Below are 27,553 nucleotides of genomic sequence, written 5' to 3'. Positions count from 1 at the left end.
TGCTGCATCGGCACCTTTCATAATTTACGTGGACCCTGAATCAACTGACACAGCCTCGGAGATTGAGAACTTCTCAGGAGATCCTGAATCAACTGACACGGCCTCGGAGATTGGGGAGAACTTGTCAGGAATAGAAGAATTAGACTAATTAATGCGTGAAGTGTGCCATTAGTCTTAGCCTTAATATGTTTGTAGCCATTGGAATAAGGTAAGCTCTCTCTCTATTAATAGGCTGTACATGTTATTCATTTACGTTAGTATATTTTTTTTTGTACAATGCTTGGTAGTTATTCTTTTGGATACTTAGATTGCAACATTGTGCTGTGCAACGATCGCGGCAGAAACAAGTGTGTTGGACTCTATACACTTTGTCCTATTGTAAAAGACTTTCAAAAGGAAGAAAACGCAAGTAACCTATTGAACACACTTAGAGAAAACACTAAATATTGCGTTTTGTGTATATTGTTTTACAAATGCGAATTAATATATATTGTATGGATATAAAACTTATATTACAATTCATATATGTACAAAATTTTATAAGTTTTCAATTATTACAATGTTGTTATAAAATATGTGATCTTTCCTATAACTGTACTCATATCACAGGATTCTTACTGGTGACATTTCCAATTTTAGTTTCAGCCGAATTAAGAATAGGTGTTCAGGATGCCATTTCTTCGATCAAGTTTTGAACACTCATACACACTGCTAGAATAGTAATTCCAGTACCGATAAGAAACATAAATATGTCTTTAAAAATTAGTAATGGCTTCATATATGGGTTCATTTCCCGTTGTTCCCAAAATGTCACCAAACTGATGGCAGGTGGAAATACATAACCTAATGTTGATAGTGTCAAGGATCCTGTGAGACTGATCAATGCTCCAAGTTTTGGAACACATACTGCTGGAATGGTAATTAGCATACCTAGCAAAATACGTGCAATATATTCGTATATTAAAATTCTCTTCTCTGATAAACATTCGGGTTTTGTTATTGTGCTCCAAATAATATGGAAAGCTATATAAAAGCAAAATGGCGCGGAAAAGAATATAGCTAGTCCGTACATTCCTCTCACTGACTGTGCCAGAGGCTCATGAGCAGGAAGGTTCAAACTGATACTTCCAAATGGTTTTTCGTACTTCCAGTAACCTGTGAAAGCAAGTGACCATGTTACTAGAATGACGCCAAACATTGAAACCGGAAGCACTCCGCAAGGTAGAGCAATTAACATCTCCGGATGTCGCATCTGCGTTTCAATGGCATTCAATCCACATATGGGTTGCATGGCAAATACAAAGGTACCAAATGCTAGCATTAGTGTTTTAATATTGAAAACAAACTTTTCTCGTTCGGCTATTGGTGGAACATTACTAACATAGTAGAAAATAATTAGAATTCCTGTTATTTGCAAAACCATACCAATTATCGAGAAGAAAGAAAGACGATTAAGGTTTCTTATCAAAATCCCAGGTATTAGTAATGCCGATATGCAGACCATATAAATTCTAATATCTACATTAGAATTAGTATAATAATCAATAATTTGTTTCCAGTTCTCGGCAATGAACACTATATAAATTGAACATACTCCCAGCAAATTCATACACAAAAATCCTTCGACTAAACGTTTAGCTGTTGCTGAAAATTTCTGCGTTTTCTTCGGGCCCTTCAGAAAACTTTGATAAGCCACATCTGCGTATTCCAGAGCGGGGATACGCAACTTACGACATAAATGATGGGAGCAGCTTACTACAAGCCAGTTTGTGTATGTTGCATACAGTCCTATAAGAAGTATAAAAATACTGCCACCAATAATACCTGAATAACTAAGTGCTTCTGGCGTTGCTAGAAGTCCTATTCCAATGGCAATTTTGGATATAAGCATCCAAGCTTGAAAGTATGAAATTGCGTTCGGAAAATTTCTGTGATCCGAAATGATGAATTCGCTGGTGTCACCACCTTTGTGACCAGCAGCTGTTTTATTGTCTTCGTGTGGTAGCGGCTTTCTGGTATATCCTGCGGTGCTGGACGCATCTTGTGAATGCAATGTGTAAACTTGTGTCACATTCGTGTGTGAATCATACTTTTCCGTATCTGAGTCTGAATCATCGCTTTCCATTTTATATTTATCGTAATTCTTTTTGTGAAATTCAGCACTTACATCTTAAAATAGTTTTTCTGTAGATGATTACGGAAGTTAATAGCTGTGATAAAAATGGCATCAGCCGTGATGGTGATACTCTATCGGTTTTAATTTCGTTTCCAGTTTTCTTCTTCTTACATAATCTCAAATGAGGTTTTGTAACTTCAAGTACAGAACCAGGTCCCAGTCACCTGGAATCCTAGAACACTCAGGTTTGTTATAATCATTATTTTGTAACATAGTAAATTCAATGTTAAAATTGATGAAAATGATCTATGAAGATGGAAAGTGGCAAATGAACCATTCTCATTTTGTGTGTGTGTGTGTATTTTACACATTTTCTTCAACTGTTAGTACTGATCACTCTGGAACATCATCAACCCATTTTGAATGATTTTGCTGATTGTCTTCCTTTTCATTTATAGGAGGTGGTGCAGATATAGAATACTGGATTCTTTTTCCTTGACTTCTACAAGTAAAATCTATTAATTCACGAAGTCAGAGTAATATTGAGGAAAGTTATTTATGTAAGCACAGGACATATAAGTCATCTTTGAACATAGGAATAGCATTAAAAAATATGGTTCATTACTACAAAACTAGCTTGTAGTTACCGCGTAGTTACAAAATGGATGGATAACCGATCCGTTATATTGGCTTTAACACGTCATGGGTCTGAACCACTCGTGTATACCCGTCGCTATTGCAAGAAAAAGGAGTAAATTCAAGTATAACAGCTATATGTTGTGAGCAAATACAATATCAATATGGGTGGAGTGGACCTAAACAACATACTTGTTGCTTTGTACAGAATAAATACCAGAACAAAGAAATGGCCAGTAAAGGTTTTCTTTCACTTCATAGATTTAGCGTTAGCGAACGCTTAACTCTCATACGTGGAAGAGAGAAAGCATTTTGGTATTTCGAAGAAAGCAATCGTACTTTTTTGGAATTCAGGTTATATGTGGCAGAGTGTTTGGTGTTTAGCAAAGAAAAAAACGTAACGAAATTGGACCTGTGATAACACAGCACAACTAGAACAACCAGCAAAAAAGAGACAGTGCTCAACTTCATTACCTGCCCTTGATGTTAGGATTATTGGTGCGAACATCTTACTATTGTTGCTGCAGGATGAAAAAACTTTCAACATTGAGGAAACCAGGGTCTTCCAAATCAAGCAGAGTTAAGCGTAGAAAATGTGATGTACTACGTGTTCCTCTGTATGCAAGAACAACGTAATTGTTTTTTCCTTTAAATTCACGAATAGTAAATGCTAGAAAATATGAAAATATGTTACATTGCTATTGGTTATTATACGTAATAGATCAAAGAAAATTGTAATACGAAAATACAGAAGTAATTAAATCGTATATGAAGAAGGCATTATACTACTCACCATATAAGTTTTAATGTGAACATGTTTATTCATTGGGATTTATATATGAGAAACCTTTATATTGATCACAATATTTGGAAAGAATGCACGTACATTCATAGAATACTACTGTACTCAAATAAAAAATGCTTAGTGAAAAGAAAAAGTATATTCCTTAACACGATTCCATTACAAGAAGAATGCCCATATGACATAAATTTATATATTATGTCCAAATGTTTAGCAGACTGAACATGACGTCACAGGTCCCCAGGGACCCGAAGTCTGAAAAATAAAGCACTTTTATGTCTGAAAGACTATAAACAATTGACTCAACACAACCATTCTAGTTTATTTTATCAAACATCAACTCGGGACTAAGGAGGTTAAGTAATTGTTGAAGATTAAAATTTTAAAAGTATTTTAAGAATAAATCTTAATTTTTTTCAAAAGTGTCATGGAGAGTAAATTCTGCAAATTTTGTTCCATTTAGACAACGTCCCAGTCCATCTATGGTAGAACCAAAAGCCGAAACATGGCATTACATGGAGAAATATACTCCCTTTGCACTCGCCAAATAGGAAAAGAAAAATTGAAATATCATCTTATTTTTCAGAGCTTCATGGAGAGTATATTCTGCAAGTTTTGTTTCATCATGACAAGTTCTATGGAGTATGGGACCTGTCCAACATTGTATGTATAAATAGATAAATTTATTTTTAATCGAAGGGTAAACAGTTATGGATATGCAAGTTTGGCTCTAATTGCCCCAGACCCAAGAGCCGATGGCGCTAATCGGAAGGTGGTGCCCAAAATTCATACGCCAAAATGTCACATATAGTTTTGTACAGAAACGAGACTTTTGTTGCACAAACGTGCGCAAACAATACACTAATGATCGAGACCGTTTTGGCGCCATTTGACTTTCGCGGTAGGGGGGAGGGCGCCAGAGATTGCCGTTTAGAGAACCGCACTTTTTTTTTTTTTTGGATACCTTAAAGTTGCTTTGTATACACACTTTTGAGACTATTCTGGTGAAATTCGTAAGTTAAGAGGTAGGAGAGTCTAAACGGACATTGTGTTATCTATAAGTACGTGACTGTAACTTGTCTGCCGTAACCGGTCAAGAATCTTCGCAATGTTTTACTCTGTGGTCACTGTTACTTATGGCCTTCTACACGTTGATTTTTGCATGATTCTGCCATACCTGAACTCATGGCACCATCTCGCAACTGTAGGATACGATGAACCAGACTCCACTAATGTTTATAACAAGTCATCGTCAGTTTCCTTTGCCTATAAAATATTCAATTTCAATAACATGGTAACAGTACGAACCTTACTATTTTCCATTTTACTACGTATGGTAAATACGTATGGTAACTTCCACGGTAAATCATCTTGCATTTTGGCATAGTCATTCCAAGACACCTACTTTCTACACATACCAAAATTTTCATTTCACATGATGGGGCGAGTATAGAGCATCACTGAACGTCCCTTTTAACTGTCGTTTAATGATACCGATATATATATATATATATATATATATATATATATATATATATATATATATATATATATATATATAGAGAGAGAGAGAGAGAGAGAGAGAGAGAGAGAGAGAGAGAGAGTTGAGTTGAGTTGATTTTGAGTTTAACGTCCCGTTCAGCAACGAGGCTATATGAGACGTGGACCTACTGATTAACGTGGAATCCGAACCACATGAGCTCCCATAGAGAGAGAGAGAGTGTGTGTGTGTGTGTAAAAGAGGGGGCTATTCCGATCGATTTCGAAGAGCGGGTGATACCAATCGGAAGCAATAACTTGGAGACAAATGCTGCCATCTGATTGAAATTGAATACAATGTCAGTGAAGAGTGGAATGTCAATCGTCAGTAACTTTTAAGTGTGAGCGTGCGTTATTTGCGAGACAGGAGCAATTGACAGAAAATATGACCTTGTAGACGATGGGGTTATATTTTTATAATCACTGTTCGGAAGTAGTTTGTGATAACATACGCCTTGTGACACGAGTGGAAGTGATATATTCGAAAACAGAGACGCTTTTGTGAACAATGTGCAATATGTCGCATAATACAATGCCTGATCCAGTGTTATCAACCCAGTGTTCAAAAGTATCTATCAGTGTCGGGCGATTCCAATCGATTTTTTGTGGGTGATTTCGATCGCATGTACAGAGTACTTTGTACAATTGTTCTCTTGGAATAAAGTATTCCATCGTAAGTACTACACAAGGGTATCTATTTTTACGTTGCAGATGGAAAAGTACATCCGGGAAAAAGAAAAACGCTGAAGAGACGACGATATGAAGGAAGCCCTTCAAGCCGTACAGAGTGGCTTGGCACTAAAGGCAACTGCCAGGAGTTCCATGTTCCTTATAATAATTCCAGAATAGATTTGCACAAGTCGTAAACATAAAAATCGGTCTTACAAGAAAGGACATCAGGAAAGCTGCATATGCTTCTGCAGTAGCTAATGACGTCCCTAACAGATTCAGTGCGGCTAAACAAAGGATTATAGATACCCTTGATGACACGGACGACGACTGTGATTCTTCCTACGAACTATCTGCCACGAAGTCCATATTTGCGTCTTTTGCAACAGAGACCCCCCACAGGATTTCTACGACTTCTGCTTATTACAATACTCTGATACACGATGTGCTAAATTTATGGACTCGATTCAATGTCAAGGCAAAGGACACGAATGGTACCACGAAGACTGTGGGATCTAAGGGTAAAAACCAATTTATTTGCGGTTTTTAGAAAAAAAGTCAAAATAAAAATAAAATATAAAAATAAATAAAATAAAATGATGATACTGATGTGTTTCTGTATGATCTTCACTTTCCTTAAGACTATGGTTGCGTGAATGTGTCACTGACTGGTGACCGCGAACCCACCGGGCTCAGACGGGTAAGCTGTCAACACTCACTGACCAATCCACCAAACCAATCATCTCCGGAAAATCGAACTCAAATTGACCCAAAATGTGAAGATTTCCAAGCCTCCTTCATTCTCACTCACAGTCCAGTATCCAGATCTGCAGTTCATCCTCTGCCTCCCATCGCGAGATAGGTTGCAAACCACAATCTAACCGATACAAGACACCAACCCGAGAGTGAAACTGACAATGAGTGCTTCGGAGATCTGAATGTTTGTATTTACTAACCCAGATAAAAAAAATCTCAAACTGAACTCTGAATAGCGCAACGGAATTGAATTTTGTAAACTGAATGCCAAAAAATGAATTTTGTTGATTTTATCGAAGTGAATTTTCTGTCAGGTCTGTTATTTCAACCCCGGTCACACTAAGTGAAATCAATTCTGTATGTTTCAAACGCTACACTTTAATTTTATCACACTGTTCACGTACTGCTTTCAAAACTTTGTATACTACATACTAACAATACCACTGAATTTAATTTACTACATAGTTCTAAATGATGAACTCTGCACCGGAAAAGAAAAGATTTTGTTTCGGCTCGTACATTTTATTTACACTAATTTTATGTATGACAAGAAACTAACAAAACCAAAAGAATAAAAAAAAAAGTTGCAATGGTTAGAAATTGTGAAAATTTTTACATAGCTGAATGGATAAGTTTGTATATAAAATTGATTAGAATTACATTTTTCTCTTCACATCTCGTGAGCAATTTCTACATGTATTTAATTTTCGTCGACTGTGAGACAATTTGTATATTTTGAATTTACTACAAGAAAAAAGACTAATCACATAAGCTTTATACATATACTACTCATCAGGACTGTGTGCTATATAATTAATTTCTTTTCCTTCGTATTTCTCTTTGATCAAAGTTGTGCAAGTGGGGCCAGCACAGAGGATTTATACCAGTAGGGTGACCTCCTTTTGTACAAGCTTAGGCCTATCCACTTTTACCTCTCACAACAAAACATTTCCATTGAGATAATACACACACTAGCAAATTCAAATGGGAAAAGAAAATGTGTACTTAGCCTAAATCCCTAACCTAACTATCTAAACTAACTTAACCTAACATATATACAATCACTTTTATCAAACATATTCGTAGTGTATAGCATGCACAGCCTGTTACTAAGGACGTATTGAACGCTTACCATTCAGCTTTCAATTTTCTGTAATGTTAAAAAAATCCTAAAATATGTTCTTAAAATTTTGAGCTTTTGTTTATGAAGAGAATTTCAAAATACAAAGCGGATATTTCACCGTTGATGAATATCTCCCATTATCAATAGCCATACGTGGCACCCGTGTCATCAATGTGAGCCGAAAGTTTTCGTAAACATTTGTCTCATCTTACCCAATCTGAAGTAAAGGTGAGCCAAAACCAGTGAATGGATTTACATTGTATTATTTAGCAGTACGGAAAAAATTTTGAGGTTTACATTTCCAAAATAAATATAAATTTTGGGGAGAATGTGTGAACTCGAAAGTACACACATTTCTTGGACTGTTTATGACAATCGTCCACACTGAAACTCAAAGAAAAAAATATCCCCCCCATTGAACGAGCGGTTCCTGTCACCTCTTGAGTTTATATACCATGCAACTTAGGGAAAGCGACGCGAAGTTAGCACATTAGTTTAAATATCACAACACCAGAATGAAACATATTCAATCCGAAAGAGGTTAAAATTTTGCAGGTTTAAACTTGACCAAAACAACAATAATTTGGAGTTTACTTTTTACCACTTACTTGATGAAATAATCCATATACAATGAAAGATGTTTGTTCAGTTCATACTTTACCAATTTCCTTTTATCCTCTTGCCCCGGGCAAGTATTCCGGATATTTCAAAATAGATGAGACTGGAACTCCATACCGTCTTCACGAAGACGTGCGACGTGCAAACCTGACGCCAGCAGCTTGCTCTCTCTCACCCTTACACAATGAGCAAGTCAAAACTAATTTGAATTGCGCCGCAGTCCTCAGGAGTTCGCACTCCAAAATGATCCACTAGCAGCTAACTACACTGAATTAGATTGCAGATTTTCTGTAGACCAGACGCATTACACATCTGATCATGGCGGCTTCATTAACGAAAAGAACAAAGACAACTGGAAGAAGATTCCCAATTGGAAGATTACTCTGACGTAACTATATGATGATAGGTGTATCTCCCAAGATCAAAGAAAGCCGAAAATCTCAACCACAACTGTGATTGCGGAAGATCCAATCACAGATAATTTAGATTAAACAAAGAGATGCTTCAAGAAGCTACTATGGCTGACTTTACAAATGTGAAATTTCAGAGAAGATTTTTGAAATAAAAATTTTGATTTCTTTTGAGGATCCCCTAAGCCAAAAATATCCATGAAAATAGACTGACAAGGATTCAAAACGACCAGATATAACCTTATTTCCAAAATTAACATTAGATTTTAGCTATTTATAAATATATGAATATTGTCCAATATAGATATATTTAACCATAAATTTTCAACTAAATACACTAAAATTATCATTTCACGAAACTTAACGCAAAATTTGGCAATCTACCTAAAATTGAGTAATCGATTAATTATATATTTTATAAAAGTTCAATAAATATAAAATTCATATATATATATACTGGTTGCCCAAAACTTCCGGGCCGTGTTACATTATACCATGTATAAGGTAACACGGTAAATGTTTAATTTAAAACGTCCTTGGCATTTGATGATCATTTTCTTCTCCAGTTACGTCTATTATTAGCACATTACAAATTGTGTTTGTTTACATGTTCTATAGTATAATTTCGGGGACGCGGTGGCTCGGTGGTAGAGCGTTCACCTCCCGTGCTTGGGGTCCCTGGCTCGATCTCCGCTCGCGCCGTGTGGACTTTTTGGTGGACAAACACCGTGCTCGTGGGTTTTCTCGGGATTCTCCTGTTTCCTCCCACTTTCTTCATTCCACCATTTCACTCATCTTTCATCATCACCGTCTCCTTTAGCCTAACCGGCATAAGAGTGGGACGTAAAACTTAAAGATTTCATTTCATAGTGCCATTTCTATATATTGTGTGTTCTATGATATTTCCATGTTGTATGCTTAATATTAAACACAGTAATCTAGCATTTTTCGTTTTGTGTATAGCAATCGAAATCACCCTCCTACGTGTCGGAATCACCCGCACAAGCCGGGTATTTCCGATCGACGATAGGTATTTACAATGTTATATAATATGACGTGCTGGCTTACCCACTCCTATCTCGGGAATTTTGGAGGACATATCAAGGTATGTCATCGTAATTTTTGTAAATTGCATTCGTTATATTCAGCTTAGAGCTGTTTGTCCCCAAAACGATCGGATCAGCCTCCTTTACTCTCTCTCACTCTCTCTCTCTCTCTCTCTCTCTCTCTCTCTATATATATATATATATATATATATATATATATATATATATATATATATATATATATATATATTTTGCCATTATTGACAAAAACTTTATTTACGTCCTTTTCCTGTTTATTCAAATATAACAATATTTTTCTTTCGTTATGACCTCACTTACTATAAAAAATGTACATACTGAATACTGTCTTGTAAACTACCTTCTAATATAAATAAAATAAATATAAATTGGAACATATTTGACATTTTTTTACAGACTGATAAACAGCAAATTTTGAACAGTTAGTTATAAAAGAAAAACTTCTTCTAATAATTTTCCAGGAGGTAATGTACCTAAAATGGAAGCCACATTTCCTCGCTGAACTGCTATGCTGATACGTTGTATCAGAAAAGTAGTAGCCCGCTTGTCACCAGTAAGGTGTGTTATACGTTGGCCTACTTCTTTGATGAAATTGAGCCCTTCGAGACCCCAAATGCCGCTCGATTCAATGGCTACGGGCACGAACATGTATCTATTGAGCAGCTCTTTATATTTTCTTCTTTTCTCGCATTCTCTGTATAATAATATAGGGTATTAATAAACTATTCCGACAAACTGTAAGAGATGATTACTCACATCAAAATGAGAGAAAAAGTTCATATGGACCTATGGCGAAAAGTCGCAAGAAAGCTAAATTTTAATAGACCCTATTTCGTATTCCAGAAAGTGTGGATGGTGGTTCTTATCAGCATAAAGGAAGCCACGCATACACAATCCAAAAGTGCACATTTCATCAATTGTCAATAGGTGTAGAGGGTAATCCCTTCAGTATGTAATTCTTAGATATACCCTCAGATATCATTATAGAGTGCGTTAGAAAAGTATCTCCGCATTGCATTATGACACAACAACTGGCTACAATTTGACACGTACTGTCTTGATTGCACAGTTTGCGTGTGTGCCAAATTGAAGATTAAGATCTAGCCTCTCTCTCTCTTGACTCGTCAGACATTCGCGTAACGCAACGTACACACACAAGGACAAAAGTGTATGTTTCAATATTTTTCTCAAAATAACAAGTATCTACATCCCCTGCGGGGAGATTTTTTTTGAACACACGTTATATTAATAGGAATTTGCATATATTTCTTACCATCCCGCAATATTTCCATATTTACCAAAAAAAAAAAAAACAACACATAAATGCATATAAAAGTATCCATAAGTTGACTTGTGTTCCGAAGCTGACACTCCAGTCACCTCGCTACTCGTATTTATTTTTAACTGCTGCTACTGCTTCTGCAATGCTTACATATGTGGCTGAAATAGTAATAAATACCCCCAAAAGAATCATACAAATATCCTTTACGGTAAGTAGTATTTTCAAAGTTTCGCTTGACTTTTCTTGTCCCCAACATATGACCATATTCACAAAAGGCGGAAACAGAAATACCAGAATCGACATGGTTGTGGCTCCTATTAAATTGATAAGAGAACTAAGAGCCGGTAAGAGAACTGGTAAGACACCGCACAATACACAGAACAGAACACGAAAAATTGTTTCCCATAGACTCTGTCTTCTTTCAATGCATTTAAACTTCTTTATTTTCCTCCAGCATATAAGAAATGGTGGATAAAAATATATAGGACACGTTAGAAATATTCCTAAACTGTACATTCCTTGGACCACTTGAGCAGCAGGCTCTTTTGGGAAATTTAACGTTATGCTTCCTTCAAGGTGTTCATATTTCCAATATCCAAAAAACCCAACCATCAGTGCAAATATTGTGATAAATAACGTCGCAGCAGGCAGAACACCACAAGGCATTGACGTAAATGAATCCGGATCTTTCATCTCTGCTTCCACAGCATTAAGCCCTCCAATAGGCTGAACAGCAAACATTATATTGGTGTAACTTAGTAATAATTTGCGGAAAGAAATAGAAAAAAATGTTTTGTCATGAATGTCTGGTAAATCAGTAAAAATATAATAAAATATAATACAATTTCCAGTTGTTTGTAACACAATTGCTATAGTAGAGAAGGGCGATAAGTAATTCAAATTTCGTACCAAATTCGGGAAAATAAGCAAAATACTCGTGCCTACAACATAGAGTCTTATGTCCACATCACAACCAGTTAGCAGATCAACAATTCGTTTCCAGTTCTCGGATACAAACATAACATATACTGAATACGAGTTGAACATATCCACAAGAAAAATTCCACTGACAACAATCCTAGCTGTCGTCGCAAATCTTCGTACTCTGGGAGGTCCAGACCTCAAAGTAAATTCAACGACATCAACATATTGAAGAGATGGAATTTTGAACTTCCTACTCATTTCGTGAGAACACTGTATAAGCATCCAGTTTATGTATAGTCCTACTAGAGAAATCAGTATAGTCAAACAGCTTCCAAAGACAAGACCCGATTCTTCAAAAGCTTGTGGTATAGCGAGTAAACCTATCCCTAGACCAGACTTTACTAGATGCATTAAAGCTTTAAAATAGGACAATGAATGCTCGGCGGTTCTGTGTTCAGCAATGACATATTCACTTCCATGTTTAAGAATATCTTCCTTCGGTATATTTTGCGTTTCTTTCGACTTAATATCTGGTATATCTTTCTGAATATCGTTCGCTTCATCAGCCGTCATGGCATTCCAAAAAATATTTTGTTTTTTGTAATCATGTGATACACATAACTCATTAGCTTCTATTATCACATACAAGAAGCACTCGCTGCAATTAACATACCATCTTGTTGCAAGTCCGTAAACCATTATAGTTTTAAATGTATCTTCTTTCTTCTTTTTGATATTGGGTATGTTTATGAATTTACAGAGACACATTTTACCTCTTAGATTACGAAATTAACACGCTATATTTTCTGGAGCTTACAATTTTACAAGAATATTTTGGACAAGATTGCAAATGTTATTACACAGAAACACTGGTAGAAAATTAAAATCAGTTGAAATCCGTAATTTTCTTGCATGTAGTTCCAATATTTTGACATGTATAGTGCAGGTAATGGCAGTCATTCATCCATCCCAAAAAGGATAGGTAATAATAGGGTTGTCATATTTTAAAAATAAAAATCCGGGACGCTACTAAATTACGACACTCTTTGAAATGCTTAAAACGAAAAAAAAATGTTATATACTAATTATGGAACCCAAATAAGTCACGTTTATAATACCAGACAGCAAAATGAAAGAAGACAATATTTTACAAACCTAACATTAGTACAGGAAGGCCCAAGCCATATGGGAGTACAAATATACAATAAGCTGCGCAGAGAAATAAAAAATAAATAAAATATAAATGTTTTTATAAAGGAACTCGAGAGATTCCTGGTGGATAAAGTATATTACAGCGTAGCAGATTATCTTTGCAATAATGTGTATTAAATAGTGTAACATATTTCTTTTTCTAAGTGTATTTGAAACAAGAAAGAGGACTGTCTGAACCCTCCAAATACCAAATGTATCTTGGTTTCAAATGGAGTAAATAAATACAAATACAAATTTACTTTCTTCTATTAGATCGAGCTGTTCAAGCATTACGTAATCACATGTTTTAGTCATTTTAGTCTCCTCCCTACTTAAGCAAAGATAAGCATATGATTTATCCGTAAACAAAGAATAATTATACACTTACTCCTGTGAGAAAAAGGAAAATATAACATTTCCTTCCTTTTTTCTTCGATGAAATCCGGGACATTTAAGTGACTCGAGAAATATTTTCGGGACGCAGATCTCGATTCCGTGACGGTCCCGGATTTTCCGGGACAAATGACAACCTTGGGTAAAAAAGGATAGTTTACTTGTAGTTTTTGAACGCGGTGTTGTTCTCATTAACACATTCTTTTATGATAAAATACGCTGGTAGAGAACAAAACCGAAGAATTCTACGTTAAATATTGCTTTCAATGAAAGTGGTAATAAAAAAAGTTTTGACCTACCTGAAATCAAATATCTCGTCTACTGAAGAAATGTGTGAACTGTTGCTTCAGAGAAACACACAGGGTCTTATGCAGAGTCGTTCTGACGCATAATTAGTGCCATACTAAAGAGTTCGACTAATATGTTTCCTGCAGTAGTCAGGTCTTTAGTATGACTCTAATCATACGTCAAAACGACTCTGCATAAGCCCACAGTGTCTAGCACATACCCCTCATAATACTACACTATGGCCCTGGTTCATCTCACTCAGGGGGCCCATCTCTACTGTACTTACCATATATATATATATATATATATATATATATATATATATATATATATATATATATATATATATATATATATATATATATATATATATATATATATATGTGTGTGAGAGAGAGAGAGAGAGAGAATGTTTGTGTGGTAAATGTTTATTTTTGCATATCTTGCCCTTTCTGTTCAAACTTGTTCAACAGCCATACGGAGCAATTAAAAAGAGTATTATCGGCCATCGGCTACTGAATTTTTGGAGAAGTTGCTTTCAGTGGATAAGTTTTCTTCGTTCTTATTAAGTGTCCAACATACGGAGCTAAATTTAATATTAGCAGCATAAAAATAGCGTTACTTCAATGCGGTCAAGTTTCAAGATAGATAAATGGCCAACTTAGGAGTTATAAGTAATGTGTGTTTTATGGAAATATGCAGGTTCTACAGAGATTAGGCCACGATAAACAGGTGGCCAAATTGAGAGGTTTTACTTTATTTGAATTTAAGTTTCTGTTCAAATGTGTTCACAATACACATTTTCCCCCTCTGAACAGGTAAATCTTGTCTACGAATCATATAAATTGCACACAGACAAATCTCATATTTGAAGAAACATAGATCAATGTATTAAACCACCAGAAATGGAGCATTTTTTGCACCATATTTTCCCTCTCTGATACTTTTTTTAAAAAAATAGGAAGTACATTGCTGAAATATCTCGTTCCAACAGAAAAAAACAGCAGGCGTCAGAACTTCATTTTTCAAAGATACGCTTCAAATGTTCAATTCGCCTGGTCATGGTCGTCCCAAGAAGTAACATCAGCATCAGAAAGATTCAATCCGAGCGATAACTCATGTATAGAGTAACATAACACCACTTCTAGCTACTGGTTAATCAATACAATGCTATCATTTCATCTGGACGAAGAATAGTGTGCTAAGTACTCAAAAGAGAACAAGTCAAAATGTTTAAGAGCTATCGCAAAACACAAGATTATAATAAACCCATTTGTAGCTTATGCACAGTAAAACGTAGTTGTGTTTAATTCAGTGCAGTGACTCTGTGTTAAATTTTGACACTACTTCAACTCCATCGCACTTTGGAGTAGTGTTAAAATGGAAGTCGTTAAGTCAACCAGCTGATACGATGAGGAATCATGTTAGTAACACTCCATTGTTGTTGTTTTATATACAGTTGTCAAATAACTACTTTTACAAGAGAAATATTTTCTTTCTTACTAAATGAACATGACTCTTATGAGAGATAATAAAGTGTGACATAAATTGTTTACAAATGGTTATGAGGAATGAAATATAGTCGGCGACGAAGAGAAACATAGTGAGCATAGAAACAACAGGTGGAAGCATTTCCACTCATGTAAATGTTGTTAGAAAATTCATGCGATCACAAAAATCAGTTATAATAATACATTTTTCTTTACTTGATATAAATGTCACATGTACCGCATAAAGCTTTACTTACAACAATAAACAAAACCTAATACAAATTTTCCAGTATAAGTTATTTAAATGTTCATGTCCTTGAAGGTGACGTGCAAGCTACTAATTACAGTATAGGTGTCTATCATACACAAGACTTTGAGGCGGCTATGCTACTTTTGATACGTCCTTATTTTTAGCAAATGGAAGGTTTCGCTGGCCACTGACGAATAATACATTCATTAATATTAGTATCGATGGATTGCGTTCACTATGTTGCCTGAGGTATTATTGACCAATACGTGATTCACTGTATATCTTTGCGCTCATTCCCCTAGTCCTACAAAACAGCCGTGGTGTTATTTTCACACCGCTCAGCACAGTCTATGTGTTAAATCGGTAACACCAACCATATGTTAATGGCAACACCAGACCCTTGGTGTTGAAATGCTCTTATTACACGCTAAAGTAGTAATTCATGTTGGGGCCACTGGACTTTGATAAAATTCAACTGTTTAACACCACCATTTTGTTTCTGTCGACACACTAACATTTTTTTTTTAAAAGATCTCGTTGACAACTGTCTAGCGTACAAGTACTTTCATACATAATTAATATTTACTTAGTCTGAAGGGTAAATTAATACTGTTTAGCATGTTCATGAAAGAAATGAAAAAAATATACAAAAGTGTATAGATTAATTTAATTTCCTCTCTCATTCACTTCACACTAATTGTCCCATTACTTGACACAGATAATTATATAGAAAAATGTTATTCTGTTATTCGCGAGAATTTAGGACGAACTGTCAGGATAATTTTAATTAACAGAATATAACCCTAACAATTACGGCACTACCAAAAACTGAAACCAATCAAAATAAATCGTCTGATAAATCGAAAATAGTAATTTAAAATAAAGCATGTAACCGAATACTAATCGCGTATTCAATTAGATGTAATTTTATTAAGTAAAGGAACAGTTACGCCTTGATTTAACATAAAATTAACCTAATTCCTATCTCATCCTAGTTGGGTTTTGAGGTCACCAAGACATAATTTGTTTGCGTATTAAGTGGATTTTCATGTTACAAAAACTTAAGGTGAGTAAGTGGTTTCTGCACAACAGAGAAAATTAATTAAAAATAGGTTATTTCTTTTTTTATTTTGCGAACTCACTACATGAAGATCACTTTATGTCATGTACAAAAACATGCAATTACAAAATGGAAAAGGCACTATCATTCTCAGTTTGTCGAAATTATCCTCGGACTCTCTTCATCATGTTTTGATCGCTTAGACATACTTTAATCTATGGTCTAGATTACTTTGATCTATCGACGGATACGGTACCTCAACTGGCGGTATTCAGACTTGGCCTCACAGCTGCCTTCGTAAACAATACCAGCTAACATAGCCGTAAATTTTCCGACAGTCCTAGCGTAGAGTATGTTTTGGGAGTTTTCCACTTTGGAGCAACACGTATGTTACGATTCGACAGCCAGTCGAGTGTTGTCTTCGTGTAATGGCTAATCGCAAGGTCGGGCCAAAAGATAATTTTGTGGTCCAAGTTATAGTCCTTGAGGAATGAAATAATCTTTTGAAACAGTTACTTACACTACGTTTCGACAATGATGGCTGCGTACCCAGCGAATCTAATGTAGGGTTCTGAGACACCGTTTGTCGAGATGACTCTAGTACTCGCGCCGAGTCGTGAAGCTTGACCTAGATCCACCGATTTCACCACCCAATAGAACGTGAGGGTGTTTTCCAGTCGTCAACCCCCATCCATCAAATTTTGTCAGTGTCTTCTCCCGCGCTACACGGAAAACATCTCCCGAGAGTACAGTGTTGTCGGATTGGCGTCAAGTTCCGTTTTGTTAATTCTTTTTTGTTGCGTTATATTTTCGTTGTTACTACTTGTGCTATTGTTACCATTTTAGAATAGTTGTTAACAGTAGTTATTGTTGTGTAGTGTTATTATTGGCAATTTTTAAATGCCTTTTTTATATACTTGTTTACTATATGTCTTCAAAGTTTGGCAACATTGTTGGTAAATTTCAGCTGTTCGACGTTTCCCCAAGTGTGCGCTCGGGAAGCGACTCCACGAATTGTACCGAAGTTTTCCGATGTGCTGGAGCTCAAGCAAAATATTTCTATGATTGGTTTAGAGCCCAAGCTTCACGACTCGGCGCGAGTACTACAGTCAGACCAAGGACAAGTTTAGCAAATTTTTCGTGGGCTTAACCAAAGTTTTCTGGTATGTCTCGCCTTGTAAATACAAGGTAATTTTCATTATCTATAATAACTGCCTTTTCACTGCTCATAAGCTTCTGACGTAGTTTGCGGCACCTTTTAGGCATCTGTTCGTGTTATTTTTCATAGTACTTCGGTGCTTTTTGTCGTTCACGATAATGGAGACTTACAGCTTTCAGATTGGCTCGTACACAACCTTGGCTGACCGCAAACTTATATGCTAAATCTTGAGTAATTCCGACCTTGTTTTCACTGACCTTTTCCAGTTTTCGTAGCTCCTTCTTACCTAGTTTTCACGGGCGACCTTCTTTGGGCTTATCTTGCACCGGTAAATCCTTTTCATAAGATTGATGATATAATAAATGGTTCTGCACTTACAATTCTCCTTATGAAAATTTATCACATCCACGTTCTTCATAGATCCACGCTACTGAACCAGTAGTTTCATACTTAACCGAGTTCATGTCTAAGTTCTATACCTTTCAACTCCACATACATAAGATTTTTTTTCTCTCTAAAGAACAACACCATATGTTACCATGACCCAGATATGACAACCTTAAAAGTTGTGCAGAAACTATTTACTCATCCGTTAAAAGGCGTTTTACTTACAAGGGACGTATGCGAACCGTGACAGCTAGATATTTATGAAAATTGGTACCCTGACTAATTGTGGAGCACTAATCATCGTGATGATAATCACTCGGTGAGGAAATGCCCTGTTTACCCGCTATGTATAATACATATACCAAGTAGTGAACGGGTGAGGCTGTGTCGAGTTATACCCCAAACACGCCGGAAAGGCAGAAAATTAAAAATGTGTGCAGGCAACCTGATAGCTACGGTGACGGGGAGATACATGACCAAGAACACAGCAGTAGTGTCATACAAGCAGTGTTGTCATCTCAGCATAAACTTATAGTTTTTTCAAATAGAATGTATATCATTTTATGGCATAAAACATTAAAGAAAATAAGCAAAAGTTCGGTTACCTGTCTTGCCAAATAAGGGAGATATGAAACTCTAAAGTTGAGAAATTATGGGGTCCGTATAGAGAAACGAACAAATGTCCTACAACAAGACTGCAGAAGGAACAAATGTACAATAGGGAGTAAACTATAGCATGCGCAGCATCCAGTGACTAATGAGATTGATACAGGATTCACTCAAAAAGGGCATATGTGAGAGTAGCCGTAGAAAGAAGTCCCATGTGACATAGTGCGGAAATGTAAACAGTAAATTTTCCTGTAGCGCAGCAATTCCAATGGCGTTTGTGTAGAATCGATATCTCGAACCGTTCTCAAGAGCTATAAAACGAACTGTCTTGAGGTTGCAGCACTACATAAAATTCGGCATGCCTTCCAGACCATAGGAAAGACGGTGTAGCACCTGAAAAGAGTACAGAAAATCTGTGGCACGAAAGGTAAAAAATCTGTGACAAGGAAATCTGTCAGTATCGACTCGCAAAGATTAGCGACCTCTGATAGGTGTCAGTCGAGAGTATAGGAAACGTTAATATGTAAGACAACGATGAAGATAAAACACCGTATTCAAGTTACCAATAATGTACAAGCGCAAAATATTTTAACATAATACAGTGAAACCTGCCTATGTTGGCCTCCATCCGTTCCATCGAAAAGTGGCCAACTTCAGAAAATAAGTGTATTGGTGTATTTTTAGAATAGGATTTCCAGTATTGAGAAATTTTAATAAGCAATGCCACGACAGCTACTTTTAAATAATGTATATAGAGTAATCATAAGAATACACAGTACTAGAAAAAAATACTAGGCCTACAATATATATATCCTAGATCTTCCTGAAAACTAGTCTGGTACACCGAATTATTCGGATGGAAAACACAATCATACAAACAACCATAAAATCGAAACATATGTACTCAGTTTATTGAAATTGGTATTGTAGCACACTGAGTTATTCAGATTAAAAACAAGTAAAGCAAAATTAAAAATTCAATAATTTATATGCAGTTTATATGATTTTTTCGATAGTGACAAATATTTTCTGTAGATACCTTTCGAAAAGTGGCAAATCAGTTATTAATAACAAATGTATTCATGGTGGTTCATTCTAGATGTCTTTTTTTTTCTTTTATTCTTTTTTACACATATGAACATTGTAATTTTGTAGTAACTACCTCTTCTTAATGAGCTACAAGCGCTTCCCTTGGAGCCAAAGAGGTTTTGGGAATTCATATCTCAAAATCTCCGCTGCTGTTCGACAAGCAGTCAGGTGCCAATAAATGACAATTGAGATGGTTAGTTTTAACCTTGAGAATTTTCCGGAATTACTAAAGCTCCCCACTGATGAAAGGAGCCGATATAGCTAATGGTTTAACAAAACAGATACGTACAACCATGTCCTGAATTCCTGTACGCGCTTTTTCTTATTCGCATCTTCCTTCACCACCCCTTTGTCAGGGTAGTGTTCTGGTCAATGACCTCCAAGAACAAATCATGGGAATCTATGCTTCTCTGTCTCCAGTGACAAATACAGAACATTTGACTCTCTTACGGAAATACGAAAGAGTTAAGAAAAATAACAAAACGTATTCGTGTGGCCAAGATATGCAGGTAAATTTATCATTATCAACATAGGATAAACATTGCTTCAATGCGGCCAACTTCCACGATATACCGGTGGCCAACTTAGAGTAATAAGTAACGAATGTCTTATGGGAAAATGCAGGTTCAATACGAACCAGACCAAGATAAGCAGGTGGCCAACTTAGAGAGGTGGCCAAGTCGACAGGTTTTACTGTACACCAATACATATAACACAAAATCCATAGATAGTATGGCAAAATACGTAAGTTTCTCACCCTACTCAATTTGACATATCAAGCCTGTTAGTTACTGGATGCTGTGGTTTACTCCCTACTATACATTTGTTCCTTCTGCAGTCTTGTTGTACATTTGTTCATTTCATTGTAAGGACTCCATAATTTCTAACTTTAGAGCCTCATATCTCCCTATTTGACAACAGTGATAACTCATCTTTTGCTTATTTTCTTTAACGTTTTATGCCAATTGTTGTAATGTCATAAAATGGTATACGTTCTATTTGAAAAACTATAAGTTTGTGTTGGAATGGTAACACAGCTTGTGTGACATTACTGCCGTGTTCTTGGTCATGCGTTCCCCTCCGGTAGGTATCAGGTTACCTGCACACATTTTTAATTTTCTGCCTTTTTCCGGCATTTTTGGGGCATAACTCGTCACAGCCTCACCCGGTCACCGCTTGATATATGTATTATACATAGCGGATAAACAAGACATTTCCGCATCGAGTGACTATTACCACGATGATAAGCGATCTACAATTAGTCAGGGTACCAATTTTCATAAATATCTGTCACGCAGTGGCGTCATTTCAGATTTGGTTTGGAAGGGGTGGCAAGACCCCTTGATATAAGTAAAATTTCGCATTTTTCACTGACTTACTACTATTCTATTGATAAAATCTTTATAAATCTCAAACTCAGGAGGGCAAATGCCCCTCCCTGTCCCCCTTAAATGACGCCCCTGCTGTCACAATTTGCATACGTCCCTTGTTAGAGATATAGATATTTTATACATACATTCTTGTTTATATATTCTTTTTCTATTTATTCTTTTCATTAGAAGGTTAAGTCATCAATATGTCGTACTTATTTCCTTAGACTGTCGCTTAAGATTCTGAGCTGACAAATTCTTCTCTCCACCGTTTTAGCGTTACTTGAAAAGTAATGTGGACAATTATTGTCCTATTCTAATTTATATCTTAAACAGTATTTCAGATTTCCAATCGTAATTCTGCGTCGTTTGTTTAGAACAAAAATGCTTTACACTGCCTTGAAGCACTCACTGTATATAGACTTCGTGGACATAAATTTGTCTTATGTATCATTAGGAGATACAGGAGGAATATTCAGAAACTGAAGTGTGACTGAAATTTATTGGATGTGGTTTCTAATTCATTTTATCTGAATATAGGTGATATGTTCGTTGTCTGACTTTTTCAGGACCGATATTGTTGTTAGCTTTAGGGACATCTAAATAGAATGAAGATGAGAACAGTGTCTACTATGAGAGCGTTAGACTTCTCAAAATGTTGGACAACGAACATATTTGGTTTGATATTCCGAGAATTGATGGTTCTACTTGTTTTTTATACGTTTATCAGAGATATACAGTGTTAGTAATTATAAATACGATTATCCTATTGTTTATTAATATTTCCCTTTCAAGTGTGTTATTGTATCAGATACACTTATACTTTTGGCGGCAACAGTAATACAATACCAAACATTATTAGTAATATGTCCTTCCCAACCAATAGAAACTTCAAACATTTGTAACACATCGTTTGTTCCCAGAATGTGGCTATATTAATTACAGGAGGTAGAAAATATGTTAAAGAAGATATTGCCAGAGCTCCAGTGAAGTTTATAAGAGAACTCAAAATAGGTATAAGAATAGGAATTACCCCACACAGCACACTAAACGCAACACGAAATACCATTTCGTAAAGGAGCAAATGGTTCTGAATTTTTTTACATTGACATATCGTGATCCAGCAAATATGAAATGGAACATAAAAATAAAGGGGGAAACAAAAGAATACCCCTAACCCATACATTAACTTTACTGATTGTGCAAGCTTCTCGTCCTGGGGTAAATTTAAAGTTATACTCCCATCTGGCTTTTCATATTTCCAATATCCAAAATATCCCACTGTGGTTGTCATCAAAGAAACAAACAGCATAGATAACGGAAGCACTCCGTATGGACAGGCAATTAGCATATTAGGATTCTTTATTCTAGCATCCAAAGCATTAATTACTGCTATAGGCTGAGTAGCAAAGGCAACAGTACCGAAAAACAAAAGAATATCAGTTACGTTCCGAGAAAAATACTTTCGTTGTTCCATATCTGGTAGATCACTTAATATGTAGTAAAATACAATAAAAAAGCCAATTGATTGTAGCAAGATTCCGACACTGGAAAATGGCCGCAATTGTTTCCAGTTCCGTATTTGATTCAGAAAAGTAAATGCAACAACAAGAAAACTTATATAAATCCGTATATCCGTTTCAGTCTCTGTATAATAATCCGTGACTTGTTTCCAATTCTCACTTATAAACATCACATAAACTGTACATTTGCCGAACATGGTAATAAGCAAGAATGCCTTGCTTACTCTACGAACCACATTAGCTATTTCTTGTGTTTTACAAGGACCGTGAATGATACTCTGTTCCGCCAGATCTGTATATCTGAAATTTGGTTTCTTAAGTCTACGACTCAGAGAATGAGAACTGTTGATCAACTGCCAATTAGTATAAAATCCTAGTAACGCAATTGTACTTGAAAGAATTATTCCTCCATGAACGGCTGAATGCTTCTGGAGTAGCAAGGGCACCTGCTCCTACGCCATCTTTCGCCAGGAACATGAAAGCTTGGCAATAGCCAAGTGCTTTTGGATCAATTTTATGTGTATGCTCAGTATATTCATCACAATTTTCTTCAGCTTCGGTATTATTTTTTTCAGCTTCAACACTTTCTTGCTGAATTTCAAGAATCAGGTTTTCTTGAACTGTAGCTGTTTCTTGCACGTTCGTTTCCCCCATCCTAAAGTTTTAAATTATCCAAAGAATCACAAATTATAAATAACACATTTAAAATTATAGTTTGTTTTTATCAGACTATTTGCATTTGTAAGACAAAAAGATTCCTTTTCTTCATACTGCTTAGAACGTAAAAACCAAGGTTCGTATATACACTTTCCTTTCCTTTCTTTCATAACGTCAATTGAAGTTTTATATCTTTCGGTGCAGGCCTGGATCCCAGTCACCTCTATCACCTGTCATTAATAATAGTTTTGCAGCGTAGGAATTTAAATGTAAATGTTCATGAAAATAATGAAAGATGACCGATGAATCAATCGTATCGGATGTAGACACCACAAATTAAAATACGATTCAGTACTACCATAAACCAAACTTTTTTTCAATGGTTTAGAACTATTTATGTTCTTTGGCACCTTATGAGCATATTTTAGGAAACATTTACAGGATTAATATCAATAAGTGTTGTCCCAGTTTCGATAAACATATATTTCTAAAATTTATGGAAGAAATATTATATTTGAGTACTCAAAATATATCGGTTCTTATCTTTCCCATGTATAAGAAGACAGAAATACGAAATGCAAAGTGTGCTCTTTACAGCGTCATTCTCCATAAGGAACCCATGAAGTGAAGTGCTCTGTGAATGCAGTGTACAAAGTAATCATATAAAGCTGTTCCACATGCAAGACATGTGTTTTTATGCAATATGAAATGTTTTCTACTGTCCTGGTTTATGCGTATGTTACCATCGCTGACACGCTTGCTCCCTACGAACGTATCCCCACACTAACGCACGGATATCCCTGCTCCACTCCTGCTCTGATTTGGTTAGATGAAATTCACGCTTGTAGTGGCAACTTAATTGGTTAGTGTTTCTTGCATTATAGATTTTATGACATAAGTCAGCACGCTGTATTTATACCTTGGTTCAGTACTTGGGCCACTTTTATTTTTACTAATGATAAATGATTTATCTTACTTTTTTTATCTGCTCAGTCTATACTATATGCTGACGATACTACCTTCCTAAATACTAGTCCTGATCTTAGTGAACTTTGTTTTAACTGAAAATATATGGGGTCAGGTAGTGATATTGTTTAAGGCTAACGGAATGTTGAGAATGACTCAACATGTGTAAAGTTTCTAGGTATCTATATTGACAAGTTTTCGTGGGAATAGCATATTAATTATGTTTCTGAGAGAATCTCAAGAGTAATATATATGTTAAAACAACTAAAAAATCATGTTCCTGATAACTATGTCAGATCAGCTTACTTTGGTTTTTTTCAGAGTATAATTTTGTATGGTATATTATTTTGGATTACAATTGTCATGTAAATGGCATGCAGACCTTTGTTTATCAATCTTAAAAATATGACAATAATGCATTTACACAGTACTTCTCTGTATAAAAAGTAATCACCTCTATATAAAAAGTAATCACCAAAACTTACAATTCAGACAATATATCCATTCGTACAATACTAGAAGCAATAAACTCATAAATGTCCCATACTAACGACTGTCCAAATCGTTAAATAGTTATGGGACACTTGGAATAAAACTGTAGAACAAGTTGCCTGCAACACTAACAAGTGAGCATATAGATAGATTTAAAACTAAGTTATACAATTGGTTAGTTGCAACGCCCTTTTATTCTTTACAGGAGTATTTTAATTGTTCAATAGAAATGTGATATATTTCCTAATCTCGTGTTGAGCTGGTATTCAAAGTGCATATCGTTATCATTTATTTTGTAATGTCATTTCATCGTTAATTTAACTATAGATTATTATTCATTTATACTTACGTATCATATCTCATTTTGACATCTATTGCTATGAGTAGCTTAACGACAATGAAATTCTTTATTATGATTATTATTACCCATAATGATAAACCGTCCTAAAATGAAACTGCACCCAGTAATGCAACTCCTACCTTAAAAAGCGCTCTCTGAGGTAGTAATTTTTTTTATTTTTTCCAAATTTTGTGTTTGTCACTCTATTCAACTTTCGATCTTTTGTAAGAAGTGTGTATCTAATTACGAAATTTGGATTTGTTTAGTCAGGGAATTGTATATCTGGCTTTCGCGATTTGAATACACTATCAGATGTACTATGATGTTGATATTGTAACAATAATTCTTACAAAGTCTATTCTAAAAATTTACTACTTTTGCTTATGGTTTTGAGGAATTAACCTGGTGAAAAGGGTCCTTAATTGTTGGCAACACTATTTTCAAACTAGTATATTACAAAAATATAGGGAAAATGCAAGGATGTTATAAAATAGAGAATCTGCCCTTACAACAAAATCTTGAAGCCATACGTCACGGTTTCGCCACCCCTACTCTGCCCACTCCGCCCAATAAGATCGCAATGTTTTGAGCCAACAATCATGGCGGAAACGAAAGTAGCTAATCAGAAAATGGCGGAAACGAGAGTAGCCAATCAGACGTGCCGATGCTCGGTTGTTTTTTTTGGCTTCATTGATTTAATAGGGCGAAGATATTCATGTGGGCAGATCCTCTATTTTATAACATCCTTCTGAAAATGAGTGAGATCCAAGGGAATTCGTAAAGATCTAGGGCACTGATTACCCTGATGAATCACTTTCTATATACCTAATGGAAATTATTTTTTCCCCCACAGTGCAATGAAAGTGATTCTGCGACACTACCGGCTAGAGTTGTAACTAATTGCATCGTCTGCTACTGGCTGTAGCAAAGTGTATCATTGGCTAATTCTACGAGATTCAGGCGCTCTGAATGATTTGAGTTGAATTGATTTTGAGTTTAACATCCCGTTCAGCAGCGAGGCTATATGAGACGTGGACCTACTGATTAACGTGGATCGTTCTTGCTCTTAGTAGTTCGTGGTACCCAACTTCCTTGAGTGGTGGCGCCACAGTCTCCACAGTTTCAGCGGGAAGAGCAGCTGAAACCTTTTATACTATATAATTACTCTATGATCTAGGGTCTTTCTTCAACTTTTAGACAGTCCCGGAAGGCAGTCTAAGTTTTGATGACTAGAAGTGGACAATATCCCTTATACTGCCTTTAATTTGGTATTATCTTTGCATGTAAGCGTACGTAAGCTTGTTTGTTTCAGACTAGTAACTATAATTTAAGACCAGAAGATGCAGTTCTATGTATCAAATTAGATTTGATTTATTGTGTTGCCTTAGTTTCAGGGCTGGCGCTTAGATCAGATTTGTTTTTTAAGCCATATATATATATATATATATATATATATATATATATATATATATATATATATATATATAGTAATATAGGGTCGGATCCAGGATTTTCTGAGGGAGGTGCACCAAATAAGAGCCAGTACATTTGAATTAAATTTGAGTTTTTTAAAATGCCTTTAGGTATCTGTAGTTGGAATTAGAAATTACCCTGGAAATGCTCAGTGTCCTATCGATGAATCCTCTTCCTTCAACCTTCAGAAAATTCAGAAATTATTGATTTTGCAAAACTCACTGCTAGCTTTTCACTTTAGGTAGTGTATATTTACAATGAAGGAAGTGTACGTGCACCTTTGCACCCCCCTAAATCCGGCCCTGTATCAGGGACGGATCCAGGATGGACTTCTGGGGGGGTAGGTCGCAATACTGCTACTTAGAGCTACTTTTAAGATGGGTTTAATATATATATATATATATAATAATATTTGGTCTAGGAATTAATTCGTGCGGTTGGTACGCACACATTGAAGCTGTAGTACAAACACAAAATACATAAATACCTTAAGAAAAATATTGTCCATCGCTAGCCACCACTTTCGCCCATCTGTCAGGCAATGTACGGATTCCGTGGCGAAAGAAGTCCTCATCCTTGGAAGCGATCCAGTCAGAGACCCATGTTTCGATATCTTCTGAAGAAGTAAACCGCTGTCCAATCAAATCGTTGTTCATGCAATCGAACAAGTAGTAGTCCGAAGGAGCAACGTCTGGTGAATACGGCGGGTGAGGTAAAAACTTCCCATCCGACATTTTCTAAATAGGTTTTGACCGGTTTTGCGACATGTGGGCGAGCGTTATCATGTTGAACAGTAAGTTTATCATGTCTGTTCTCCCATTCTGGTCGTGTTCTGGCCAGAGCTTGCTTCAAACGC

General features: G+C 35.8%; 4 protein-coding genes across 6 annotated transcripts in view; 1 reads left to right on the top strand and 3 right to left on the bottom strand.

The window, feature by feature from the left end:
- The window catches only part of Pkc53E (Protein C kinase 53E), a 1,159,983-nt gene that overhangs the window by 859,633 nt on the left and 272,797 nt on the right, over positions 1-27,553 (top strand). The window lies entirely within an intron of this gene.
- On the bottom strand, positions 454-2,240 carry LOC145680530 (proton-coupled amino acid transporter-like protein acs). The gene has a single exon (XM_081751144.1). The coding sequence runs from the start codon at positions 2,123-2,125 to the stop codon at positions 665-667; it is 1,461 nt and encodes a 486-aa protein (XP_081607270.1). The 5' UTR covers positions 2,126-2,240; the 3' UTR covers positions 454-664.
- Positions 11,060-12,655, bottom strand: LOC145680532 (proton-coupled amino acid transporter-like protein acs). The gene has a single exon (XM_081751146.1). It carries the CDS (start codon positions 12,531-12,533, stop codon positions 11,139-11,141), a length of 1,395 nt encoding a protein of 464 aa, XP_081607272.1. The 5' UTR covers positions 12,534-12,655; the 3' UTR covers positions 11,060-11,138.
- On the bottom strand, positions 21,793-23,544 carry LOC145680534 (proton-coupled amino acid transporter-like protein acs). Its single transcript, XM_081751147.1, has one exon. The coding sequence runs from the start codon at positions 22,964-22,966 to the stop codon at positions 22,064-22,066; it is 903 nt and encodes a 300-aa protein (XP_081607273.1). The 5' UTR covers positions 22,967-23,544; the 3' UTR covers positions 21,793-22,063.

The sequence above is a fragment of the Thermobia domestica genome, chromosome 3 (assembly GCF_964235325.1).
Source record: "Thermobia domestica chromosome 3, izTheDome1.hap1.1, whole genome shotgun sequence".
NCBI classification, from domain to species: Eukaryota; Metazoa; Arthropoda; class Insecta; order Zygentoma; family Lepismatidae; genus Thermobia; species Thermobia domestica.
This window is presented reverse-complemented; position numbering and strand designations above follow the sequence as displayed.

What these genes read in the sequence shown, in the direction of transcription:
- LOC145680530 (XM_081751144.1), bottom strand. Translation starts at nt 2,125, where the DNA reads ATGGAAAGCGATGATTCAGACTCAGATACGGAAAAGTATGATTCACAC.
- LOC145680532 (XM_081751146.1), bottom strand. Translation starts at nt 12,533, where the DNA reads ATGACGGCTGATGAAGCGAACGATATTCAGAAAGATATACCAGATATT.
- LOC145680534 (XM_081751147.1), bottom strand. Translation starts at nt 22,966, where the DNA reads ATGTTCGGCAAATGTACAGTTTATGTGATGTTTATAAGTGAGAATTGG.